Here is a 25,601-nt window from a genome sequence, read left to right as displayed (position 1 = left end):
ACGGTGGTCATTGATGACCGGAGCGCTTCAACTTCTTATAATTGTAAAAATAGAATGAAAATTGACAGTGGGGGCATTTTGAATGTAACCGATCAATGGAAGATACTTTGAAATAAAAAGTGCCCCATTGAATAATTGAACATTTTTATTAGATCAATAAAAAAAAAAAAAAAAAATGAGAACAAATCTTGCATCTAACGGTGCACTGTGTTTGCATCCATATCTTTGAGGGGTAATCTATGAATATTATTATAAACACAGCTTAGAAAATAATCGTAAATGATGCTTTATAATCATATAATTGAAGTAAGAAGTGTGAACATACTTTATTATTATATGTAGAAAGAGCAAATACTGTTTACTAGTATCTTCTACACGTTTGAACAATATATTCTAGACGTTTTGCTTACAACGAAACAACGAATGCGAATGGTTTGTTGAAATAAACGAAGCCTTGTTATAATATGTCGCTATCAACTGTTAGCAAGGCGTCACAGTAGTCACCCGTGACCAGCAATAAGATAAACGGTCCATTGGGAAAGAATGTTGTCTTACATCATCAATTTATTATTATTTTGCCATTATATGCTTTGAATAATAAAAATACACCCGTGGCGTCCTGAGCGACACACGTGATTTTAGTATGGCAGTCAAAGTGTTAAAAGGTGCATCGTTTCTGTTCCGAAGAAAGAGATCCGCAGTTTCTTCGTTAAAAATGAACGACACTGATAGAATAAAAGACAGACGATCGATGCAACGAGTAGTTGGTGCATTGAACATGCATAGAAAGATTAATGTAAAACGGTATGTTAACGAGTGCAACGAAAGATAGAAGAGAAGAGGGAGAAGCAAAAAGACAAAGAGGAAAGTTGAGAGATAAGGTGGATCAACGAATTTAATTACGCTGAAGTTAGGGCTGTTCATCGTGGAAAGTAAGTTTGTTACGAGCATGCCTATCGAATAGTATAATATTTAACCAGAAATTAATTAGTCGGTATATCTCGATGATTAAGAGGATAGTTATTGCTAGTTTGATTAAGCTTTCCCAAGCTGCAGTCCTAAGCGAAACATGTGATTTCGGCGTGGCAGTCAAAGTATTATGGAAATGGACAAAAGTCAAAGGGAAAGAGTCGTTGAGGCAAACGGGATGGCGTATATCGGTGCCGGCATCGTGATCGCTCGTTAAGGAAGCCCGGGGCCGGACCGACACGTACGTTCGGCGCACGCGTAAAAAAACACCAGGCCAGGACCTAGGACAACTCGCCGGAACCGTATCTCATCCCCACCAGGGGACCAGCTGTTCGGTAACCAGCTGAAATTCGCAATGGTGCGGCGCTTTGGCCTTGACTTGTCTCTGCCTCTCGCTGCCTCGACAGAAAATGTCTAACGAGGTCCTCCTGCGAAATGAGACACGAAGTAGAAGAAAAGAGAGAGAGGAGAGTCATTCCGAGGCCTCTTTGGTTAGTCGATCGACTTGCCAGTCCAACTACGTACGCACCTGCATACACGTGACATCGTTTGTCATACGCGTAAAAGTCGTACCTGTCAAGAAGGGGACCGGTTAGACGCGTTCGCGGCCCGAATGTTAATCTCATGCTTGGACTTGCGTTCTTTATGTTTTCGTTTATACAGGGTGTTCTATTAACCTTTCAGTAATATGGTAATAAGTACTCGTTGATAGAGCGAGAGATAAATTTGCGGGTTCTAGAGGCCAACGTTGCGTCAACGCATTTTTTTGCAATTTTTACGGTAGATTTATGTTATACAGTTCTGTTTCTTGACATTGTGAATGTAAAAGGACACTTGAAAGATTCGATGAATATCTTTTTCTTTTTCTTTTTCCCAATACTTTCTCAGCCAGACTCTACAATCTGATCAAATTCAAGGAGATCGAAGTATTTGTAATATTATAATAAACTATGGCAATTTTTGGTTTATACTATGAAAATAAAATCTGGGAAAAGAATTACTATAAATAGGCAGCTGAATGGAAAGAGAATGGTACAATAATAGAAAGCGATAGTAGAGTGATAAGGAAATAAGATAAGACCTAAGTCACAGGTGTATGCATAATGTTATGTAGAACCGCATAAATCTCAGACTTGTAATATATAATTAGTAAATACGATGATATCGATGATTATGAAGGATATATGCGTATGAATGTCTTGTAAAATGTGTATAAATTTCTTGAAAATCCCGACGAACCTTTACATCTAAGTATCTGTTATGAAATACCAGTTATCTAAACTAGTAAGAAGATTCATTGCAGATTGTAACTCTTATACAATCAATTATGTAACGTGCAATTTTGATGTTGATAAAAGATTACGAACCATAAAACCAGATACGTCTGACTGAATATGTTGATAAGAATTATTAGGTGTATTAGCAGTACTAAAAAACTTATGGCTTCATCTTACTGCTCTTCAACGAATTTACCAATTTAACCGTTTATCTGTTCGTAATGTTGATCTTTCACCATTTGACAAGTTCACAAGGAATAAATGAATGCCAGTGACTCCAAACCCGCCCATTAAACATATCTATTCGATTTCGTCTACCTATGAACATTTCTTCAACGACGAAAGAAACACTTACGTAGAGACATACGTATCGATCAACGATATTTACGATATAATTGATAGAGTTTTTCGATAAACGTAAATCGTACCGATTAGATGCATCGATACATACAGATGGCAATTCATATAATAAATACATAAATCTCTGTGGTAAAAAGAAAAGCAAATAATATATTTATTGCTCGCGTACAAAGCGCAATGAGAAGCGCAATGTCGCAAAACTATGTCAATTTGTCACAGATTGGTTATTAGACGTATAAACGCCGTCTTTCTTTGCGCATAAGTAAATAATTGGATCGGGTTGTTCTTAACGGTAAGCGAAACGAGTTCGAGTAGTATAAGTCGGCGCTTGGTCAGACTGACGCGACGACGGAAGAAAAGACGGTTGGCGTACGGAAAGAAGCGAATCGCCGAGTTTCACGCGCCAACGCAGGATTAAAATGAATTCCACGATGGAAAATAACGTCACGTTGCGGCGTTCTTGTTCCTTCCGGCCCGGCCGGCTACCAGTTTTCTAATGCTTTGGTACATATACCACGTGCACGCGGCACTCCCTACTTCTTCTTTTGCTCATTAACTCGCTACGTCAAACCTCGCAAGGCCGACCAAGCTATAGTTTCCAAGGAGATGATCTACTGTATATACATATACATATACATAGGCATTACACGGCCTTCCCAGAAACTTGCACGCATTGTGTCTTCGCCGTTCGCATTCCTCCTTCCTTTGCAACTAACGCTGACGTTAGGATCGAGGCGATCGAGAAGCCAATTGGCATGGCATGCGCTGTCAGAAGATAAATCAGCGATCTATGGATTTTCTATTGTACTCTGTTAGATCTGATTCGGTGACGTACTTGTTACGTTATAAACGAGCGTTTGTTTCTTGGAAAGAGAGTTCCGATCTTCCTCGGTTTACATGAATATTCGTGTTTGTCTCAGTGGTAAAACGAATAGACCGGTAAATACTAGAACATGGAAATGGAAATTGAAGTGTTCAGTGATTATGTCGTGTATCAACGATACATCGCGATGATCATCAGCCAGTGCATTTTTATCGTAATATTTTAGAATAAAATTATCCATTTTAATGGAACAGAAATATAATAAGTTTCGATTAAGGTAGATGAGAAATATTTGATATCTATTCTAGGGACAAAATTGCCACGACTATTTTTTATTCTACAAAAATAAAATTATCGATTTCTACGATATAAAAACTATGCTTTTTTCCTATCGTGTTATATTCCATATCTTATCATATTCATTATATCCAGCTAGATGAGAAAATTTGCGTTTGATTTTGTGATTTATGAGATTAGGATACTCTACTAGACTGTAAAGTTAAATGGTATAAATTAACACGAATATAGCGGAAGATCATTAAACATTTAAATTGCTCGCATAAATAATTGTTATATAGGGAAAACGTGTTCTTTTTTTTAATTCATTTTTGTTTTGATCGTTGATAGACGATCATACGTACGCTAGTTATAATAATATAAATTTTCAATTCAAGTAAAAATCACGACATTAATTGCACTAACTTTATCTCAAATAAAACTTTCAATTAAAAAAATAAACATCAAACATGAATTAACATATCTAGATCGATAGACTGTCATTATTGATTTTATTAAAAATCGACATTATTATTTTTGTCGTTCGTTATTGATCTATCGGAACAATTAGATTAAAATATTTTACCTGGAAAGCTACAAATCTAAACTAATTCTACAACGATCTTTCTCCCAGATTTCATAAATTCCAAAAGATCCTTTCCTCTCTATTTTCATCCCATCTTTATCCAACCTATGACTTTACACGCAGAATGATTCAAATTTTACAAAAACAAAAAGGACGATCGATTCGACGTTATTTAATTTAAGGAGGTCGAAACGACATTCTCCCACGAAATGAACGCATATGCAGTGATACAATTCAGAATCTATGTCCAAACACTATTTCGAAAAAGACAAAGATCTTTCGACGAATCAATGCTATCTGTCCTCGTGCACGAGTCAAGAATACATTATCTTTAATCGGATCTAAAAGGAAACATAATCACAAACATATACAGCGTCTAACAGTACTATCCACGTGATATAACTGAGTAAAGTGCCAAACATAGAAACGATCTAACACGCGGAATCTGATCGACAATCAAATCGCGTCGTCTAATTTTGAACGTGCTAATTTTAGAATGGATCATTCATTAGCATCGCTTTAAATACACGTTGACATTAAGAACGTTGAACGCGTGGCTCCGTGAGTCGTTTGACGATCGCAAACGATATATCGGAGGATATGTAGCACAGGCAAAAGTCGTCCAAGCGTTTCGATCATGCAATACAGAACTCGTTTTACGTGGTTGTATTTTCAAGCAGCTGATAGAATATGCAATAGAAGGAATCGAATGCATTGCTCGTCGAAGCTCGAAAGCATTGAAACAAAAGAGAATCGAGCTGTTTCCTAGTCGCTTCTAATGTCGGTGTCATGGTCGCCGACACTTATGTCACGCGACGTCAGCGCCTTGTGTATGTTAGCAATACAGTCATTTCAGATTTTAAATAATTACTCGTAATATGAAAATTTAGAATCGCTTCAAAAAATTATATCTTAATCTTACATTAGGAAAGTTCCTATTAAAAACGTTACATACACCTGTTACTCTTTGACAAGCTTTCAACTTGAATTCGATACAGGAGCGATAGAACGTTCTTGCAAACTCGATGAAAGGTGGCCACGAAAAATTAAAGCGAAAGATGCAAAGTTTGGCGAAATAATTGGATGTGTACATCAAGATTCAAAGGAAACAAAACAAAGGAGTTGAAAAGAAAAATAAATTGATTAAATAGCTTCGATTCTAGTTCTTGGATAACGCTTTACCACGAAACATCCACTTTCCTCATACCTACATTCGCTGAAAACAAATAATAAACAACAAGCGTTTAGACGAGCGTAACTATTACATAATTCGTTAAGAAGAAGAAAATCATTCGGTGAATACCCATACGTTTACAAACACCACTGTTATTGTAAAATCAAGAACGTTCTACACAGTTCCGCGTATAAATTCGCTGCGGAAGAATTACTATGTTTTTATCCTCTTCGATGCAATCGATTCACCGGCAACGAAGCAATTTCGATCCTTTCGATGAAACATTTACGACGACTCTATTTAACGCGATCGCAAAATATCTCGATACAATCGATGTATAAAGCGATACAAAGAAAATGTTCGTTCGTATAATCAATGTCGAATTCTTTTCATTCTCCCCGTAAACGAAGAATATATCGTCTACTTCCTGCCCTAGTTAGATTCCTTGCTACGAACAAATGTAAAATTAAAGAATAATTTGGAAGAAAGGTGATCACGAAATCAACGTTGTATCATATATTATTATATAACGTGATACACTGGTGGCGCTCGAAAAAGGAACGAAGCAAGGAAGAAAATTAGAATGTACGATTACACGTCGGGCGCGATTCTAATCGGCTCATCGTTGTTGCTGGGCGCGCGGAAATATGTACGACAGACATTACGGTGAACGTCAAGTTTACGCAATGTTATTACGTAAGACGGATGGACGTGTCACAATACGACCCGACGTCCCAGAGCTTCAGCCGTATGTACGCATACCTATGTACGCCGTTGGCAATGAATCGGGCCATCCACATCAGTGTTCGTTGGGGTACGTCTATCGAATTTTTACCAAGTTTGTGGCAAATCGGTTCAAATACAAATAGGAACATCGCAAATAGGGCGGTATATACTTTTATTTACGATTCGCTTCGTTCGATCGAAGGTTCATTAATTTCTGTTATTTTTCGGCAAATACAAATTCTCTGGTCTGGTAAACCTTTAAGCGAAGGATTGAATCGGATTCGTATGAGGCGCAAGTGTTCGGAATCGCCTTTGACCGTCGATATTCGCAATAACACCATTCCGCCGGAACATTGGTTGCGAAACGCGATACAAAAGGCGAATTCGCGTAATTTTTCTTTTGCTCGAGTTATGCAAACGGCAGGTGGAATTACGTAATTGAGTGACAGGCGAGTTGGGCTTTCTACAGAGATTTTGCAGGCAAATGTTGCGAGGCGAGAAGCAAGCTTAGCGCAACGACGTAATTTCGTCGCGTTAGATATATTTTTGGATTCACCGGGGAAGATGCAGTTGACCTTGAATCAGCCACGGCACTAACTTATCGAATCTAACTACGCGTCGAATTTATGGGGGGATACTCGCTCGTACGACACGTTCGCCGAACAGCTTGGCTCTGAAATTAACGTCATTCGCGACGGCCACGATACGTCGCATATGCTGCTATTTTTGCGTCAAGCTGTCTGCGATTCTCGTCAACTGAAATTTCCTCTATCCTCCGTGAATTGCTATTCTCATACATCGCGAAAACTTGAAGAGGTTAATTCTGAAATACCATGTCTATATATCATATGATCTTTGTAACCCTTTGTTATTACGAGAATTGTTATTTAAGCCTTTATGAGAATTTATTACGCTGCTATATGTATTTTGCTATACTATACTATACTATACTATACTATACTATCAAAGGGAAATTATTGCCATTCTTATTATACTAGAAACTCGTAACTTATATAACTTTCAAAATTGTACTAGTAATATTTATTCGTGAATATCATAAAGCTTGGAAATAACTGAAACAAAAATGGGTGGGAAACGCAGTAATCCGCCAGGGTAATCCATGGTTAAATAGAAACTTCCTGGGTTCACACCGCGCATTCTGTAAAGGGATAGAGGCGTTTACGTGCGTGGAATCACGCGCACAATCGTTTAATTCCAATGAAAAGTGAACAGAATACCGTTGTACGCGTACATAAATTTACTCCGGCCTTTTGCTCTTTAAAACGAATTGAATCGAGTGGAACGTTTATCCTATGCTTTCGTTTCGGCCTAACGTCAACGTTGTCCCACGGCTTAATTTTAATTGCAACGGTACACAGAAGCATTGAACAGGTATCAAGGTTTAGCAGCCAAACATCGCGGTTGCTGTTTTAAAATATAACACCCATTTAGCGTCGTACAAACCCGAAAATAGAAACAGAATTAAATCCTGCTACACCCTGGTACACTGTCCCGTGTCGCATTCGAGCCGCAGCATAAACTGATATAAGAAACCAATCATCGTCTACATACATATGTCCATTTGTATCGTGCAATAGCCCGTTAAACGATTTCCATCCATCCGCTATCATTCATGGATCGGCGCGCACCGTCTCGGACGTCGAAACGTTCAACGTCCAAAAACGTTGCAGCGGAGTGGCACGCGCGGCTCGAGCGAAGCCCACGCGCAACGTTCTAGGTACTAGGTCATTTCGTGGCCCTCCACCTCTGCCGGCCTAGGAACCAAAGGGTGGCCGGCGAGTGGGTGGAAAGGAAGGAAGGTTGGCCGTGGGGACTCGCGGGCCTTGACCATCGCACGCCACGAATTCATTTGGAATACGTGTAATGGCGACCTCCCTCTTTCTAAGTCATCGTGGTCGTGGTCGTGGTCGTGGTCGTGGTCCGATCAGAGAAGAAGAGCGTGTAGCGAAAGAACAGGGAACCGCAGCGCGCAACTAGAAATAAATCTTCCACCGGTGCGCTCTATGCGTTCGTGCGCGCGCGCGCGCTCACGTGACCGCGAGAGCAGGAGCGCGCACACAGTTGCATTCGGCCTGCACACGGATATTGTTTCGCGCGCGTGCAGTCAGGGCCACGGTGACCTTAACTACCTTCCCCCACCCTCGCCCCCTGACCCCGCTCCTCCGCGCGTCCCACGCCGCTGCGACGCCGTTGGCAGCGGGTGGTGGTGAGGAGGGGAGCGGCGGGAGGAGAGGCACGTGCCGTCAGTGACGTCACGCGGTGTGCACTGCAACGCGGTGCAATGCCGGCGCCGGTTCTCGCTGCTACGCCGAGATCTAGGTCCATGCGGAGGCGTGCGTCGCGTTGGCGATGTTGGTCCGCGCAGACGCGCCCTTTTCGATACAGAGAATGGGGGTGGGGGAAGGTATTATCACGGGATTGGAATTGATCCGGTGAAATGGAAATCACGAAAGTTTTGGCAATAAGTATCCGCGGATGGAGAAAAGAGCCAGGGAGAACGATCGATGAACGAGTGAGCGTGCTAAGGTGAATGAAAGTTATTCGTGGAGCATGGCGACTGGAATAACTTCTAGACCTTCGGCGTAGGAATTGCGGAGCAGGACATGGGATTGCGAGATATGGTGGGATAGAGACGTTCTTGGAAGAGTTTGACGAGGGATGCTGATTCGAGGAACGTTGGATGATGTGAATGAAGCGTGTTTGGCTTAGGTAAAGAATGATGCGATTACAGAGATTATTTCGGTTTTCTCTAAAGATAGTCGAAGAAAATGGAATTGTTGGTGGTACGAGTACTCCTGCGCAGTTTATTTTTCGCATTTTTATATCTTCATCGAATCGTCAATCAACGTCGTATTTCTAGATTATCAGGATGCATGATTATCTACGTCGTCCTAACGAGCAGCGGATCTTACGTCTCTTCTATTTCTGTTTCCGGTGGCTCGTTCTGCGAATAAATGTTGACGAAATGTGCAAGATTATGGTCCGATGCTCCGCGATAACGTCAATGTCATGCAATCGTTATCTGTCGAGACATTAGCGCCATCACGGCGAACGTGATTAGAGCGAATGATTTCCAGACAAACAGATACACAGTGTCCCCGGTGATATCCTTTCCACACACAATGCAACGTTTGAATAAATTAGAAGTAGCTCTATACTACAGAGAACATGCCAGAGAGAATACCAGAAAAAGTTTTTATAAATGTTTAAATACTTCCGTGAATTATATGATATATATATTTAATATCATATATATATAATATATGAAATTAATATTTTTGTACAAGCATAAAATAGTTATTCAGGTATCTCTTTTGATAAAATATGCAGTCGAAGAGGTTCAATCTGGACGAATTGGAACTAGCGCTTGAATTTGGTAAATCTATTTTCGATTTTCAGTTACAAATGGCCATTGCCCTTGCTGTATTATAATCTGGGCGACACAATTCGTAAATTTCATCGTATCTTAAAAATAACACTAACGAATTTCATTCGCCTTACTCGTTTTCAAGCAATTTCGAAAAGGATCGTAAACTGGAAGAATTGCCAGTCATGAAACGCACGACAGACGATTCGTCAAACTCTTGCATTTATCAACGACAATCGGGAATTCCATTTTCACACTCGTTATACTATCCTACCTAAAGCCCTAACAAAACCTCGATATCAAACCTGAATCCTAAATCCAATGCCGAAAACAAATTCAACCTAACAAAACCTGAAACGGTTTCATACTTGAAACATCGACTTGTAGTAACTATAGTCGTCGACGTTTGTAGAGGTCGAGGGGAGCACGAGGAGGAACATCGTGACATGGTCGCAATAGTTGCACGGATCGACTGCAACCGGCACTTCCTGGCCGTCCCTTGCCCCTATACCTCTTCCATCGAGAGCTTTCCTGCTCATGGACGCCAATATGGGAACGGTACATGGTCGGAACGAACACGAGTCTAGCTTAGTCGTAGAGAAGGGAGAAGCCTAGCCCGACGACCTTGATCGTCGACTACGCGGATATCTCTGTTCTCGAGTCGGTCAACTGGGTCAGGTGCGCGGTCCGGAGAAGCACACTTCTACACACCACAGGTGGTAGCCAGTGAAAGTAGTCGAAAATTATGCGCTCGATCGCGGATCTGCCACGCGAACGAACTCGAACGGTACTTGGGCCAGGTCGACGGTTCCTCCTCTTACTCCGAGGCCAGTTGAATGGACAGAAGTCGACTTTGCGGTCGGTGAAAGTAGCAGGAACCTTCGGCTAACTGGGTTACGAACGCTCTCCGTGATTGCAGAGATATATCGGCCTCTTGGCATTTGCCGAGACGGCCTCGTAAAAGGACGGGACGTGATCGAAAGCTGAACAGCTTGGCAGTCAGGGTATGTGAGCGATGTGGACGGTGAGCGTTCGTTGAAAGTAAGGGGAGTCCCGAGTGTTTAGATTGCGTGGGAAGAAGCTTCGAGTATTAATATTGAGACGGATGAAGATTTAGGTGCTGGGTTTGAGTAGAGAGAGAAACGGATAAGGGGATGATTTGGATATCGAGATGATGTAGGAATACTTTTAAATATTAATGTGGAATGAGAGAAAGTTTCGAGTGTGAAATTATCTGAGATTCGCGTGCTAGAGAAACGATTTTGGATATTTAAATTAAACAAGGCGAAAGTTACGGGCGTGAAAACTGAGTAGAAGAAGGCTCCAAGTAGTAAAATGTAATGGAAGAAAAATTTGAACGCTGATTAGATGGAAACTTGGAGCGTCGATATCGCGTAGGAAGAAACGAAAGCTGAAAACAAGACTCACCTGTTCGGTTTCGTAGACAGCGGTGTTGACTGGTCCATTCTCGATGGGGTCGCGACTTACTTTCGCTCGAATCTGAAAAACCACGAAGGAATCGAGTTAAGGCGAGAGGCGACAAAAGGTCTTTCCGTTTAATCGAGGCTCGACCCGGTTATTTTCAGACCCGGTCGGACCCATTTTCCGCCGGCAACCGCGTAACGACGCGTGCCTAAGTTTAGACCACGGCGATAATACCTCAAGGTTCAACTTGTTAGCCATCTTACGAAATTATCGAAAATCGCCGCGCATGTTTACATCCTTGGCTCTTGGTCGAGGATTATGTCATCGGCGTGGACTTGGCAAAGGACTGAGTCGTCCGAGCCGATGCATCTGTTTCTTTCGCCAACCATTAGTTACTATACAACTATATATATAAACACACCTATGGAGGATGTTCGATATAACGTTCGTTGCAATTCTTCAAACGACAAAAAGATATTTCGAGTAGAAGTTAGTATCGAATCGATAATAGATCGCGATATAAGAAATTTTCGAAAAGTTCATTTTTCACGATAATGATGCAACCTCTGCTGCAGATAAGAGTTGCGGAAGTAAAGATTTTTTAACGACGAGCGAATAAAACAGGTTTGGCCTATCGGTATTCTATATTCAATCCTAGTCTTGTTACTATCTACATATCGTGTTACATCAAACAGTTCTTTACTTTTACTTCTTTTCATTCTCTTCGTTCAACCTTGTTAGCATTCCGTGTACACGGTGCCTGTTCTTAATAATCGAAGAATTCGAATTTCCTCATCAAATATCGTCGCTCGGAATCACGATCAGGATTTAATCCACTCTATTCCGTTCACTCGGCATTCCGACACATACTCCCCCAGGTTCTGCGCGCCTCTACAATCTGCACTCGTTAATGAAAAAATCTTGAATTTTAATATCAGATATCTTTTATCAAAAATGTTAATCGCGATTTAATTTATTCCCATCCAATCGGTAATCCTGTATGTTCTTCCTTTGAATTTATGTTATATGTTGTATATACATGTTGTATATATATGTAATAAAAATATTTACGTTCTTCGGTTATTAATTTTATAACTATTCAATGCTACATTTATGCCATTATTCGTATAGATAATTAGCTAAATATTTTGCTGGTTGTGTTTCAGGTTCTAACAGTGGGGTATTAACACTAGAACTACCACATCACTCAAATTGATTGGTTTTACAATCTTATTTTAAAATTCCTACTTCATGTTATATCTTTTTTCCACAATGGTGACTTTCGCAACGATAACTAAAAGAATAATATAACGAATTTTATTTCGTTTTCATGTATTCAAACTGAAAATAATTTTGTATCAAGGCTACTTATACCAACACTAGTCAAAATGGCTGGTACTTGTCAAAGTGTAAAAGTCAAAGTATAAAACTCCCTACATGTTTTTCAAATTTGTACTACGTATCATTCGATATGATGATATCAGTTATCAGGAAAATTCCGGATCGATCGCTAGATCGCAACACTAGAAACACCGCACAAGTCAAAATGACTGGCTCTATAATTTTATAAATGTGCTAACCCTTGTTTAGGGATCATGGATTAATAATATCAAAAATATACTACATAACATGGAATTCCTTCTGTAAGAAAGTAATAAATCAATAAATATAAAAATATTCTATTACTACGTATTTTTTAAAGACCAGTCATTTTGACTGTTTCTGGTAAAGATATCTTCGTGTTAACTATCGGTAGTTCTAGTGTTAACAATTGGACAAACATACGAATGCCCTTTCGTTGCCTATTCTACACACGACAGAACAATCATGATCTCAATTCGCTGATAATCCACAATTTTAATATATCAAAAAATCCTTATCATGAATCACTTGTATATTAATTAATCTCTGCTTAAATTTGTCGAATTAATTCCTCGTTTGTCTTTCATCTTATCTATTAACAGTGTAAGCTGTAGAAAATTACTTGCGGTTGGGAATTTATTTGGTCAGTATTTAAAAATGTTGATCAAAGATATAGATAGTCTGATTACTATCATGAATCAAATTCTTTCTATTTCTAGCTATTTTACATTACGATATTCCTCTTTACTCGTAAAGCGACATTAAAGTAAAACGATCGACAAAAGTGTATTTATCGTGTTTGCCTGTGATCGTCGAATAAACAGAAATAACATAGGAAAATCAAAATACACGTTACGATATTTAGGAAATTAAAAGCAAGATACGCGTTACGCAATTTAGGAATTAACGACATCTTATTCAAGTTCTATTCCTTTACGATTGTCTACGAATACATAAATTTGCATAAATATTTATATCAAGGATTTCTCACGATATGTAACGATTCCAGTGGGACTCTTTCCGGATTCTCGACTCGTAAAAATTCAACCGCATCGTTCGGCGGGTTAACGGTGCGATCCGATCGTTAGATCGCAGGTGGAGGCCGCGATGGATCTAAATGAAAATCTAAGCGCGAGATTCTCGATCGTTCGAGCGTAGCCAGACCGTTATCGCCGTGCTCTGCATTCAGAGGTTCCCAGTGCTTTCCTCCTTTTTCTTTCTCTTTTTTTCCTTTGACGCCACGGTGAAAACGACGCGTCTCCGCGACTTTCGTCGTTTCGTAACGGTGCGACGCGTCGATCACGATTCCAAAGAACGAAGCAAATAAAGAAAAGCGGTTGATCGATCGACGATTTTTCGTTTAGTCATCACCTAATCGGGAAGAAATCTCGATATTTTCGTGTTTAGTCGTTTTTAACTTTTATTCTTCTCTTCTCGAATATTATTTGAGTTCTATTACCTTAGTTGTTCTTCCTACTCTACCTAAACTTTCTATTTAACTATTCTTCCTTCAATGACACCGACAAATAACGTAAAAATGATATTGGAAAATCGTGTCAGAGCATATATTGATTTATTAAGATAACCGATGATATGTGACACACAGTTGCGTAACAAAAGGTTAGACAACAAAATCTAGATATCCGTTTAAAACTTCTACAGAGATATTTTGCTCTGTTGCACTGGAAAATGTAAACAGACAGTAAATAAAAATTGTTCACAAATATGTTCAAGTCATTCGAAGCACATATGTCTCGCGTCATCAAAAACGCAATCGCTATTTCAGAAAAGCGATAATAACTTGTTTTATGCCGTAGTGCAGCTGTTCAATAAACATTCGAGATCCCCGTAAAAGACATCGCAAACAGATGCTGTGTAATCCACCAGAGATAAGCAATCCTTGTAAAGGAATTGCGATATGCAACGAATTTTCTCGTCATTTATTCGACGATCGATGCTCTCGATTATCGATGAACGATGAAAAACAATTTCACAAATGTGTACGTTATAAACATTGATCTGTGGAACCCACTATTCGATTCCAAATATACGAAAAGTTAAGTATTCTAAAATTTGCATAATTAGTTCCAAAAAATCTCAAAAATGTAATTGTAGAAATTGGCAAATAATACGAACTTTTACAGTGTGTATCGAGTTTGTTTATTTTTAATTGCAGGTTCGACTATGTCTTTGAATCTCTAGCTCATATACAGGCTATTAACCTTCGAACTGAATGAATTTTCCACGAGAATTTTATTTGTTTCTACAGAAACAAGAGATAGAAAGTTAACCGAGAGAAGAGTTGCGTTTCGCTTTGGAAAATCATCTCGAGGTCATGGATCACGCATACTCGCACACGCGAGTAGCTGCGTTATGTATTATGCAAGTACCTACAGCTTTATCTTGTCTCGTTGATGTTAATTAAATGTAAGCTGTGAAACGCGGAAGGGGCTAAGTTCGGGGAGATAAATCCGCCACGCCTTATGAGCGAATTAATCGTGCGTTCCAACCTCGTTGCATGTTGATAACCCTCGGCTGAGTTTCAACAGAATGTCCGTGGTTCACGAAACCGATAAAACCAGCATCGCGGTCCGAAGCGACCGAACAGTACGAGTATCGATGTTCCCGCGAGAGTTAGATGTCACGAAACTCGCTTTTCCTTCGATAGAACGACACAGCGTGGTTTCCTTGACAATGGCAGACGAGTGGAATTAAGGCCAATGAAATCTTTCGAAGACAAGCCACGCGGGACAAAGTTGAGCATTATTTAAATAAAATATCGTTTAACGCGTTCGCTACCAGCGTTATAGATGAGTCGTTTAGGAATTAAGAACGTAATCTTTCAATAAGTGCTTCTTCTTCGAATTATGATTTCCATTGCAAAGAAACACGCGACGCGATAAGTGAGCTTGCTACTTATTCGGAATTGATGAGAGAATTATGTGTGTTAATTTTCTTCTTTTCCTCTTTCTTCTCTTTTTCAATATACGGATATACTTAATCCTTAAATCGCTTCACCTAATTAGAAATTATCGTAGCTTTTTGAATCAAGCGTGACATTAATTCCGTATAATCGAAGATTACATTAAATTTAAACGATATGCAAAATAATTAGCTAATAGTTCTCGTAGCAATTTTCAGATAATGATATACCAATTTCATATAATTTAGCCTGATACGTATGATTTACTCGCGTCATCGTGCGATGTTTCTTATGGAATATTTGTAACAGTGTTTTAAGACAATATAATTTTCGTTTATTGATGCGATGAGCAAGAAAGAAATATTTCCGTCAATGTCCAATTCGATATTGACGATAACAGAAATTACAAATATCGGTGTAACAGCGAAAGAAACCGCTTCGATTTCGGATAGTATCCGAAATATTCGATTCGCCGCTCAACGACAGGAGCTTTCTCCAGGCCGCGTAAGCGTCAAAATGTATCCACGACGATGAAAGGTGACTAATCACCCACGTCATCTTATGACGACGAAACAAAAAATTATCCGGCTACGTAAGGAAAAAGAGAAGAACTCACCTTCTCGACGATAAAACGACAGATAATTGTCTAAGTCACACGAAGGCCAAGTTCGTCAGCGCTGTGACAGTGTGCCGGGTTTACGAATTGCAACAGAATATATCCGGTGCACTTGAATTTATCAGATAAGCGAAGCGCTCGTGCCCATTTATCGATCAATCGATAAAACGGATACGCGTGATATTCCACTTACCTTCTTTTTGCGTGGGTGCTGTTCCTCGAGGTAATCGAGCACTATACCCTCGTCCAGGGTGGTTGTCGAACCAGGGGTGCTACTCGACGACGAACCAGACGCGTTGTAAGGGTAGTGTTGTTGATTGTGCGAAGGATGAGCGGATGTCGGCCATAGAGAACCGGTGGTAGGTGCCCCCTCGTCGCTGAGAGGCGGACTCGGGGTGCCGCTACGCCATGAAGCCCCGCTGCTGCTGCTGCTGCTATTCGAGGTGCCACCGACTCCTGGTGAGCCAACGACCATGCCACCACCTCCGCCACCTCGACCTCCCCAGGAACCTTATTCGCGAAAAACATAAAAATACTCGGTTAGTTTATCTCGATTGAACAACTTGCTTGCGAGTTGATTATTCGCAGATGATCCAAGCTCCGATTCGAGTAGCGTGTAATTTTTGGGAATCTTCTTTGCATAATTTTCCAAGAGCCTTCAGTCTGTTGCCAATTTACTATGGTATTTGTATAGCAATTATACAAATTATAGGGCTGTAAATATATTTCGTACCTTTATGTCTCGTCTTTATGTCTATTGTATTGAAAAATATCTTAGAACTGCTGTGGGAGGTGTTATAAAATGTTTGATACAAACAAGCACCTCTTGTATCTTGTTATATATTTCGCAGGTTCGGAGTCGGAGAAATGTTTGAATTGATAGATCGTTGCAAATTGACATGCGATTGAGTGTAATCTCTGTGTGGAATTGAGATTAGATAGAACCGCTGTCAGACATAATGGCAAGCTTGAATTTACGATCATGTAGCTCGGATATGCGATTTCGATCGCTAGTAATTGCATAGACACTTAGAGTAATACATTGCGGAGAAAGACAGATGACCGGTATACATGTATATGTACATGTATATTCATGTATCACATAATAAATCAAACATGTAAAGCGTATGTGTTAACAGCAGCAATTCTTAGCCCCTACAATACGGCTAAAGTACAATACAAAATGTGCATCGTTCAAATAATTATGGCCGATACTACACAGCCGCATGCAGTTTTCTACGATCGAAACAAATTCATCTCGATCCGAAACATTGTTTTCGAGATTTCATTCGTTCTATCAAATATCTAGCAATTTGCTTGTTTCTAATGTAAACTTTGTAAACTTTGACTAGATTGAACCTAACGAAGTCTGCGATGTCGCTAGAACACGAAAGCTATTCGCAGCGTGATACTGACCGTAATTGTGTTGGCAGTGCAGTGGCAGGGGATTGTGAGGGCTGTGTGGCGAACATGAGAGCGACATGAGGACAAGAGCGGCGGTGCATTCGTCCATGCAATCGCCGCGTTCGTTGGTACGACAACCCTCGCGGCCACATCCGTGGGGTATTCTGTCGCTCCAACCGCTGTACGATCGCTCGGAGTCATTACTCGAGCTGGGTCGCCGTTTTCTGGATCTGAAACACGAATGACACAAATTCGTAGATTAATTACGATTCGCAAGGTTCGCTCGTATTGCAATTTTCAGCTCGTCGCACGAACAACAGCCGTAAGATGCTGGTTAATGTCGCGTGAAAGATCGCAGAATCACGATCACTGTCGTCATCTACGTTCATTCACGGCCGTGATCGTGACTTTTTTATCTCGAGCGAATTTGCTCGCTGTGATCGTAATTCTTTTCTGAATTATTCTTATAACACGATTAATTTTTTACAAGCTACCTCGATATAACTTGCATAAAAGTATCTGCACGTAACGTAAATTGAAAATTACGTTACGTTTTCCTCGTATAACGTACATTTACCTTATCCGAGATTCAAAATAGAAGATAATTTAAGTTTCTTTTCTTCGTCCGGTATTATTATTATCGGTACTTTAAGGACTAGAATATTAATTCTTCCTGTCGATTTCAAAATTGTAACATTCTTTCGATGTTTTTGATATAAAATATACAGGTTTCGCGAGAAGGATCGGTTAAACCAGAAGCGATCACGAAAAATCACAAGCTACTGCGAACAATAATCGTGATTGGGATCGAACGTGATCGAATCATGAGATTCACAAGTAGTGTTTTGTGCCATCTCTAGTGCATACGTGACTATTAAGTAATTAATTAATTAACTAAATTATTAAAATTATCTAAAAATCGTCGAACACGAGTGTTCGCTTTACAATCGCCAGTTATTTCATTATTATAGTAATTGGTAATTCGTAACAACTTGTACAATGTAACTTTGACTAAAAAGTAAACAACACGGTGAATTTCAAACACTTCAACGCGTATATGTTGAAAAAGGAAGACAAGTGCTAGATGGGACATTTCAGCTAAGAGTAAAATTATTCGAAACTGTTGAGATTTGTCACGGAAATAGAAAGAGGAAATGCGCGGATGAATGTACAATAGAAATAAGTACAGTGTATGCTAGTCCAGGTCTGGAGGCTGGCAGCGTTACTTTACAATACATCCCCGAAGCCATCAGCCTACAGGCATTTGTATAATTATGAAAACTGGCTTGTCTATACCCCGTTGCATCATCTGTGCTTGGCATGTTCCTGGAAAAGGCTACGAGGTAGAAAGACCATTCAAACTGATTTGAAGCTAAACAATACTCAAAGGCCTGAAGGACGAAGAAAACTAATCCCTAGAGAAGATGGTAAAGTTTTCCTAGAAGTGAAAATCGCTTCAATAGAAATAACAGATTAATCGGTAATTTCAAACAAACGACTTCGTGACAAAGTAAAAAGCCCAACGTATCGTCAGACTGCATCGCAACGTAACGTTGTAAGGCGCAACGTAGCGCAACGAGATTACTGGATGAACAGGCAGCTTTCGTAACGGAAGAAGTTTCGTTTTCCAACTTCCTAACGTTTTCCATCTCTTTCCATCATCCCTTTCTTTCTTCCTTTTTTTTCTTTTTGTTCGTAGAAGCACGTCTTTGCGTATGTACGATCACGAAGCTTGTCCCGACAATAGGAGGCTGCCGTAACAACCAATCGTTTGTCGGCCTTTTCGTGGAATTTCACGCTTCTACAATTACGTAAAATAATGTTTTTCCAGCCTATATTCCGTAGGCACTACGGTGGCCAGTACGGTCGTTGTACCGTAATGTCCCGACGGACGACGTGCTGTAAATTACAGTTTTCCAAGAACAGCCGTAAAGATGCCACGATAACATGCCACGGACTTTGGTCTACGCGTTCCTCCAGATCGGTAGACTGGTCATTTTCGACCGTGTACCCGTTACTGCCATCTTTGTTCGCGTGGAACTTTGCGCGAGTCGTTAATCGCCGTGTCGATTATCGCGATATTAGATTGTTTCGTAAGTTTGCCGGCAATTGTTCGGAGTGTGATCGTAAACCGATGGAAAATGATTTTGATACAGCATTGGATGTTAATGTCTTGCGATTTACCAGGTTTATGATGTAATCGAAAAGTAAGGGTGAGGTAAGTTGCTCGGGGAAGACCAAGAGATCGCCGGTAGGTCGAACGGTTGGACAACTGACACCTGCTGATCGATAGAAACCCCGACTTTCTAGGAAATTACAGGGCAAATTTTCCTCGTTATCTTCGCCTATCAGGTGTCGAGACGGCCTTGTGAAATAATAAAATCGATGTGGTCGTCTTGAAAAAGTTTTCCTACAGACTGAATCGGTAAGATTATAACCAATCTATATTTGTTCAAAGTTTAAAGCGTCACGAATTTGAACAAGTTATCGAGGATATCATCGAAGAATCAACCGATTCGATCGAAAAACAACGAAACTGCCAAGCAGGAAATACAGGAAAGAGAAAACGAAGGAAGAGAAAAAATCGGAGGAAAATCACGAAAGCAACGAGCCATCCGGCTCGGTGTACTTTCTACGATCCAATCCACCAAGTTTCACCTCCCCGCGCCATTCTGTCTCCGTGTTCCGTAGGACTTTCATACAAGAAGCCTTAGAACTCTTGGTTAAGTCTGGAAGCAATAGTCGTCGATGGTTTCCGTACGTACCGTCGATGAGAGAGATACGAAGAGATCGTAAAATCGATAAGTAAGTGTACGATCGAAATTGGGAAATTGGAATTTCAGGCAGCGTCGTATCTCACCGTATCTCTCATTTTCAGCGAACAGCATACGAAATAACCGACGTCCTCCAAAGACAAATTGGTCAGTTCTACTCTTTGTGAATTTTTTCAATTTCGTTACCGGCGGGAAATACCGATACTCAATCGGAAAGAAAAAAAACATCCTGACCATTTAACGCGCTGCTACCGTATCTTTTACAGCGAGTATAGACGTACGCGAAGGACACGAGAGCGTGATATCTCTAGCGTTGGAAGTGGGAGACACGAAACGACGTAGTCAAGGCCGCCGCTTAGCCGTTCCGCTCGGAGCGGTACATCGAGAGTCGAAAGTGAAACGTCGCCGGTACCGGCGGAATGACGCACGATTTTCTCTGTCTTTCTCCCTCCGATACGATCGAAATACACGAACGAACAGTCGTGACTGTCCCGTTTTCGTGATCGCTTTCGCACACGCCGCTCAGGATACCGAACGCGTTTAACGCGTGAAAGTTAAGCAGAGATAAGTATGCTCGAGGGGTCGATAATTGCCGTACAATTGCAACAGGTATGCAAGCGGAAAGTAAACGGAAGGGAAGTAACAGGGAGTTGTACTGCGTGGAAACGCGCCTGGAGAGGGATGACGGTGAAAGAAGAGTGAACTAAGCGTACCTACCGCTAGAAACGGCACAGTATACAATCGAGGATTTGTTGCATGGTAATTGCGGACGCTACCTTGGATTTCCAAACGAGAGGCTTTGGTCGAAGGGACTCGACTTATAATAATGGGACTTACTCGCTCGTTTAGGTCGGGTTAGTCACAGAGACAATAAGAGAGGATAACAAATTTTATCACCGTGGCAGACCCTTTCGTTTCTCTGTCTGTTTCAGTCGCTTATTTCGTGTCAAGTCAATATTAATATTAATCAATGTACGATAAAATGCAACTGCTTAGATTTGCGACGCAGATATACACCGACTGTCCGAGACAATAAGACGACCAATTAATTATTCGCCGTGGTGCAAATTCGTAAAAAGTTCGAACGTGATTCTCACAGCCACGAGGATTAATAAGACTGCCACGTGCGGAAGTGTGGCACAGTCGCGAAATACCTCGAGCGTCTCGTTTCACAGCTCGGCCAATTTCCGATCTCGAAAAACAATTTATCCGCGCCGCTGTCGTTTTAATTAAAGAGACGCTGCGCATTCGACTAGCTCGCAAAGACGCCGCGCCGCTGCAAAAACGAAAGAGAAAGTAAATTGCCCCGATAGCTTGCGCTCCGAATAACTCGCCGGCTGCCTTGTACTTGGAAAGCCGATCGACGCCGCAGTCAAGGTAGACGGGGGATAGTATTCATTCTCGTCGACGAGCTTTTTTCCCTTCTTCTTTCTTTCGCGTTGCGTGCTAATTACGCGGCAAGCCAGCAGCGTTTACAAGCCGAAACTGAAATTGGGTCGTGGGAAACCCACGCATCGATCTCATCTCTTTCTTTCTTTCTTTCTTTCTGCGATGCCACGCCGTGTCGTACGCTCTTCTTTTACCTTACCTTATTTCCTTTTGCGCTGCTCATTTCGCGGCATTCAACCGCCCTCTCTTTTTATACGCGGTTCAATGACGAGTCCGGATCGTTTGAAAAATCCGCGAAATAAAGCGGAAAGACATAATATTTATCGACTATTATTTTCGCGTTGTTTTCTAAACGTAATATTCCTTTGCCGCTCTTCAAAATATTCCACGAGAAAGAGCATTCTTCGTGCTCTTCAGGGGGTTGCTGCAATAATTAAATTCCTACTACGTGTGGCGTTAAGAAAAGGCAGGAAACGCATAGCGGTTGCGTGTACGCCGTACGTGCTCGCGTGTTACTGAAGCGTTTCGCCGCATTATCATCTCTCGCGATGACGTAACGTTATGTAACTATTTCGAACGAAGGACACGCTCGTTGATGCACTCTCGATACGTTGAATCGATGATCCGAAGGATAGCAAACGTATCGTCGAAATTTTTCAATCGTCGCTTTTACGACATTAAGGGAAATTGCTACGTCGAATAGATCGGTAGCTGATCCTATTCGTCGATAAAGGAGCTTAACGACGGTCGTTCGACTCTTTTCAATTAGCCTCGTTAAAGGATTACAGTTGCCGTTTATAATTACACCAACTGTAAAGAATTTCCACGTCAACGGTATTGTACAGTTATCTTTCGGCTAAAGAGATTTTTCGTTGGCAATCGAATACGCTTTATAGAAATTGTAGAACGTAATTTTGCATTCTTCGTTAAGCGAGGATAGTATGCAGGACATTAGATATTGGTTTGCGTTAAACACAATGATTTTTCAAATATCTTCCATGTATCGTGTAATCTAGTTTGCTTCATAACAGACAGAACGATTTTTTAAATAAACCGAAACACAAAATCGGAAGACTAAAAAGAAAACATCTAACTGACCTCGCTAAAGAAATAAAATGGTCAAACTCAAAGACGGTATCCCACTGGGGGTAGCCACCCACGTGTTATTTAGCAATTAAGTTGAAAAAATTTGTCAAATGTCCAGCTGGACAAATTGTGAAGTACAAATTAAATAATAAAAAAAAACTTTAGTAAGATGCCGAAGTATATATAGTATAAGTTTTTAGATTCAAATGACATTTTTGTTCTAACTTTTGTTATACATATATTAATCTTTTCTACTGATCATTGTAAACGAATAAATATCGAAAGAAAGTCAGATTCTTGCGAGTCGTTAATTTATGCGAAATCTTTCTTCGATCGTCGATGTATATACGTCAATCTATAGAGTTGAAGAAACTTACCTAAGGCTGTCCGCGAGTTTATACGAGACGGTCAAAAAATTCTGCTCGTGCCACAAATAACTTAACGCAAAAATGTTCTCTGAAAAACCTTTCAAAATAGATTGTCTCGAAAAATAAAACTCGTACGAAGAGAAACCTTTTTCATGCACCCTTTTAAAATTGAAATACAAGGATCCAACAAGACCAGCGGCAGAATTAATTCTGACATCGATTCTAAAGCACCATTTACATACATACGTATACGAAAGCAACCACTAACGACAACACGTGTGTACGAGAGAAGCGTTTTACGTACAGTATGCGTCGATTCATCTTCGATTTAATTTTCCCCCGAGCAGGCACACCGATCGGGCTTATACTGGGTGAGGTGGATGTAAAGGGGAGAGGCTGTTCCGTGTCCTGGCTCCGGTTGCACGCTCGTGGTTGCCACAGAAACCGTAATATAGTTCTCGTTATATGGGTCAGGGAACACGTTGATCCATATTCGGGACGGCATCCTCCGTGATCGGGGAACTAGGTCAGCGACTCGTGTGTGCCGCGCCGGGCCACGCGAAACCGTGTGTTGCTAGCTGGCTGCCACGATCCTGTTCCGGGCTGAGCTCGCTTTTCCGGGAGGATTAAACCACCGTATCGAACCGCGTGGTCTACCGTTTTATGTACCGATTTCGTATAGGAATTTTCTTTCTCGTTGCTTTTTGAACATAGCATTAATTCAGTACTCTTTGTATGAAATAGACGTCGACCTGAGATTATTGCCGCAATATTATTGAATATATATATAGATTTTTCATCACCCAAAATTCCAAGTGAAATATCTATTCTTCAAAATTGCGTTGTTTAACACGTTGAATGTCGTGGGGGTTACCGATGACCGGTGCACCAAGATTAGTAGAAATACATAATTTGAACAAATTTCAAGTTATAAATTTTGTATTATTACCATCGTTACTACAATGGTGTGACGAAATGGTCGAACATGGGAAAACTTTTTCCATGCCTTACCTTAATGAACAATAGCCCTAAGGAACGTTTCTACCTGAAAGATGTTCGATGGTAATTAAAGGCCTTGACTGTTAAGGTTATAGGATGGATGTGGAATTAAAGAAACGCGTGGGTAAATTGTAAGGTATTGAAAATATATAATTTATTGTGAAAGTATAAAGTGTGGAATATATGTAAGCTGGTCCAGATCCGCACGCTAGCAATGTTACCCTGAGACTAAAAGAACGCCGAAAAAAAAACGTCGCACGTGTGCCGCTTATCGTCTGTCGTCGACGCATTCTTTTGTCTATGCGCTATCGATGACATCGGCGCTTTGTGAAAATGTAGAGTTTTCTTAGAAGTATCGATCACTTCAACATTGACAGTAAAGTAAAATATGCTAAATCTTAATGACGGTTCCTTAGGATTATTGCGAGCCTGAATAAATATGATCGAAGGATGGATTATGGTTTATGGTAGGTAACGTAACGTAGGTAACGTAACGTAGCTAATATTTCAACATTATATGTATCGCATAATAAAAAAGACCAAACCTTGTAAAACTGACGCGGCATTCAACGTGTTAAGTATTTTCCAAAAAGGATCTCTGTACTCGCTAGTGTACTTGCACGAGAATATAGTATACTATTAACAAAAGCGTATAACATTAACGTATAATAAGTCTACGTCTGAGTTGACAGCACCGTCCCTCGGAATTAATTTACAACTTTGCTGTAATCCCTTTAGCAACAGTTACCTGGCGCAAATCCGAGATTCGTAATAAAGTCTCGATGTACCTAACGGTATATTGCAGGCTCAAGAAGCCCAAGAAAAAGAAACGAATAATTTTCGACTAAACAAAGAACAAACCATAAAATGTGTCGGTTTGAAATTAGAAAATTTCGGTTTGAAGTTAGGTACAGTAAAAATACATATACACAGAGGTATCTGAAGAAGGATTTTCCTCGAGAAGGTAACAGAAGTAAACAAAGAGAAGGAAACGTACATTAGCAAGGTCTAGAATCTAGGTACATCGGGGACAAGCATTCACACCCCATAAGGATAGAACATCGATCCGGTACTAAACGATATCCGGGTTACGAAGTCGAACAGCGGGGTCAGTACGCCGGATACAGGAACGCGATAGCTGGTTGGCCTTTATCGAGCGACCTGATTCCGCGGCAGGACAACCCGGGCAACCTCATTTCGACTACGTCGGCCTTATTCGCTGACCTAATTCCCTCGATCACAGGGGCTGCTTGGAATTTACGACTACGAAAACGGGGCTGTATCGCGCTCAAATTCCCAGAATCCATTGCCTGTTTCGCTCGGAGGTTGGTTCCACGTTGATCCATACAACTATTCTCGAACTATCGCTCGAATCTGATGATATGATCGAACTGCGTGTTATTATGCTTCTACAGTGGCTGACCAAATTATTTCAACACTTACCATAGAAAATTTTTATGTACATTTGTTAAACATTCTGAGATTTTATTAGCGATGTGAAATTATTTATTATTTCACTATGAGAATTATCCTTCGATTTACGCTTTCCGAAGATTAATATGCCGCAAGGAATCTTGACGAATTTTTATCTCATACAAGAAAGTAATAAGGAAGTAAGAGAAAAGTCTACCGCAACTATTTCCTCACGGTTATCAGAGAAAATTCTATTGTTCGAG

General features: G+C 40.5%; 1 protein-coding gene across 2 annotated transcripts in view; it reads right to left on the bottom strand.

Moving 5' to 3' along the window:
- Nucleotides 1-25,601, bottom strand: part of Glut4ef (Glucose transporter 4 enhancer factor) — a 94,507-nt gene that overhangs the window by 21,801 nt on the left and 47,105 nt on the right. Inside the window, exons 3-5 of one of the 2 annotated variants that reach the window (XM_072000155.1) lie at nt 17,322-17,539; nt 16,099-16,415; nt 11,008-11,079 (exon numbers count right to left, since the gene is read on the bottom strand). In XM_072000155.1, the coding sequence (XP_071856256.1) occupies nt 11,008-11,079; nt 16,099-16,415; nt 17,322-17,539 (607 nt within the window). The remainder of the gene's footprint in view (nt 1-11,007; nt 11,080-16,098; nt 16,416-17,321; nt 17,540-25,601) is intronic. The other variant, XM_072000156.1, reaches the window with a different exon arrangement.

Source organism: Bombus fervidus, chromosome 3 (genome assembly GCF_041682495.2).
Source record: "Bombus fervidus isolate BK054 chromosome 3, iyBomFerv1, whole genome shotgun sequence".
NCBI classification, from domain to species: domain Eukaryota; kingdom Metazoa; phylum Arthropoda; class Insecta; order Hymenoptera; family Apidae; genus Bombus; species Bombus fervidus.
This window is presented reverse-complemented; position numbering and strand designations above follow the sequence as displayed.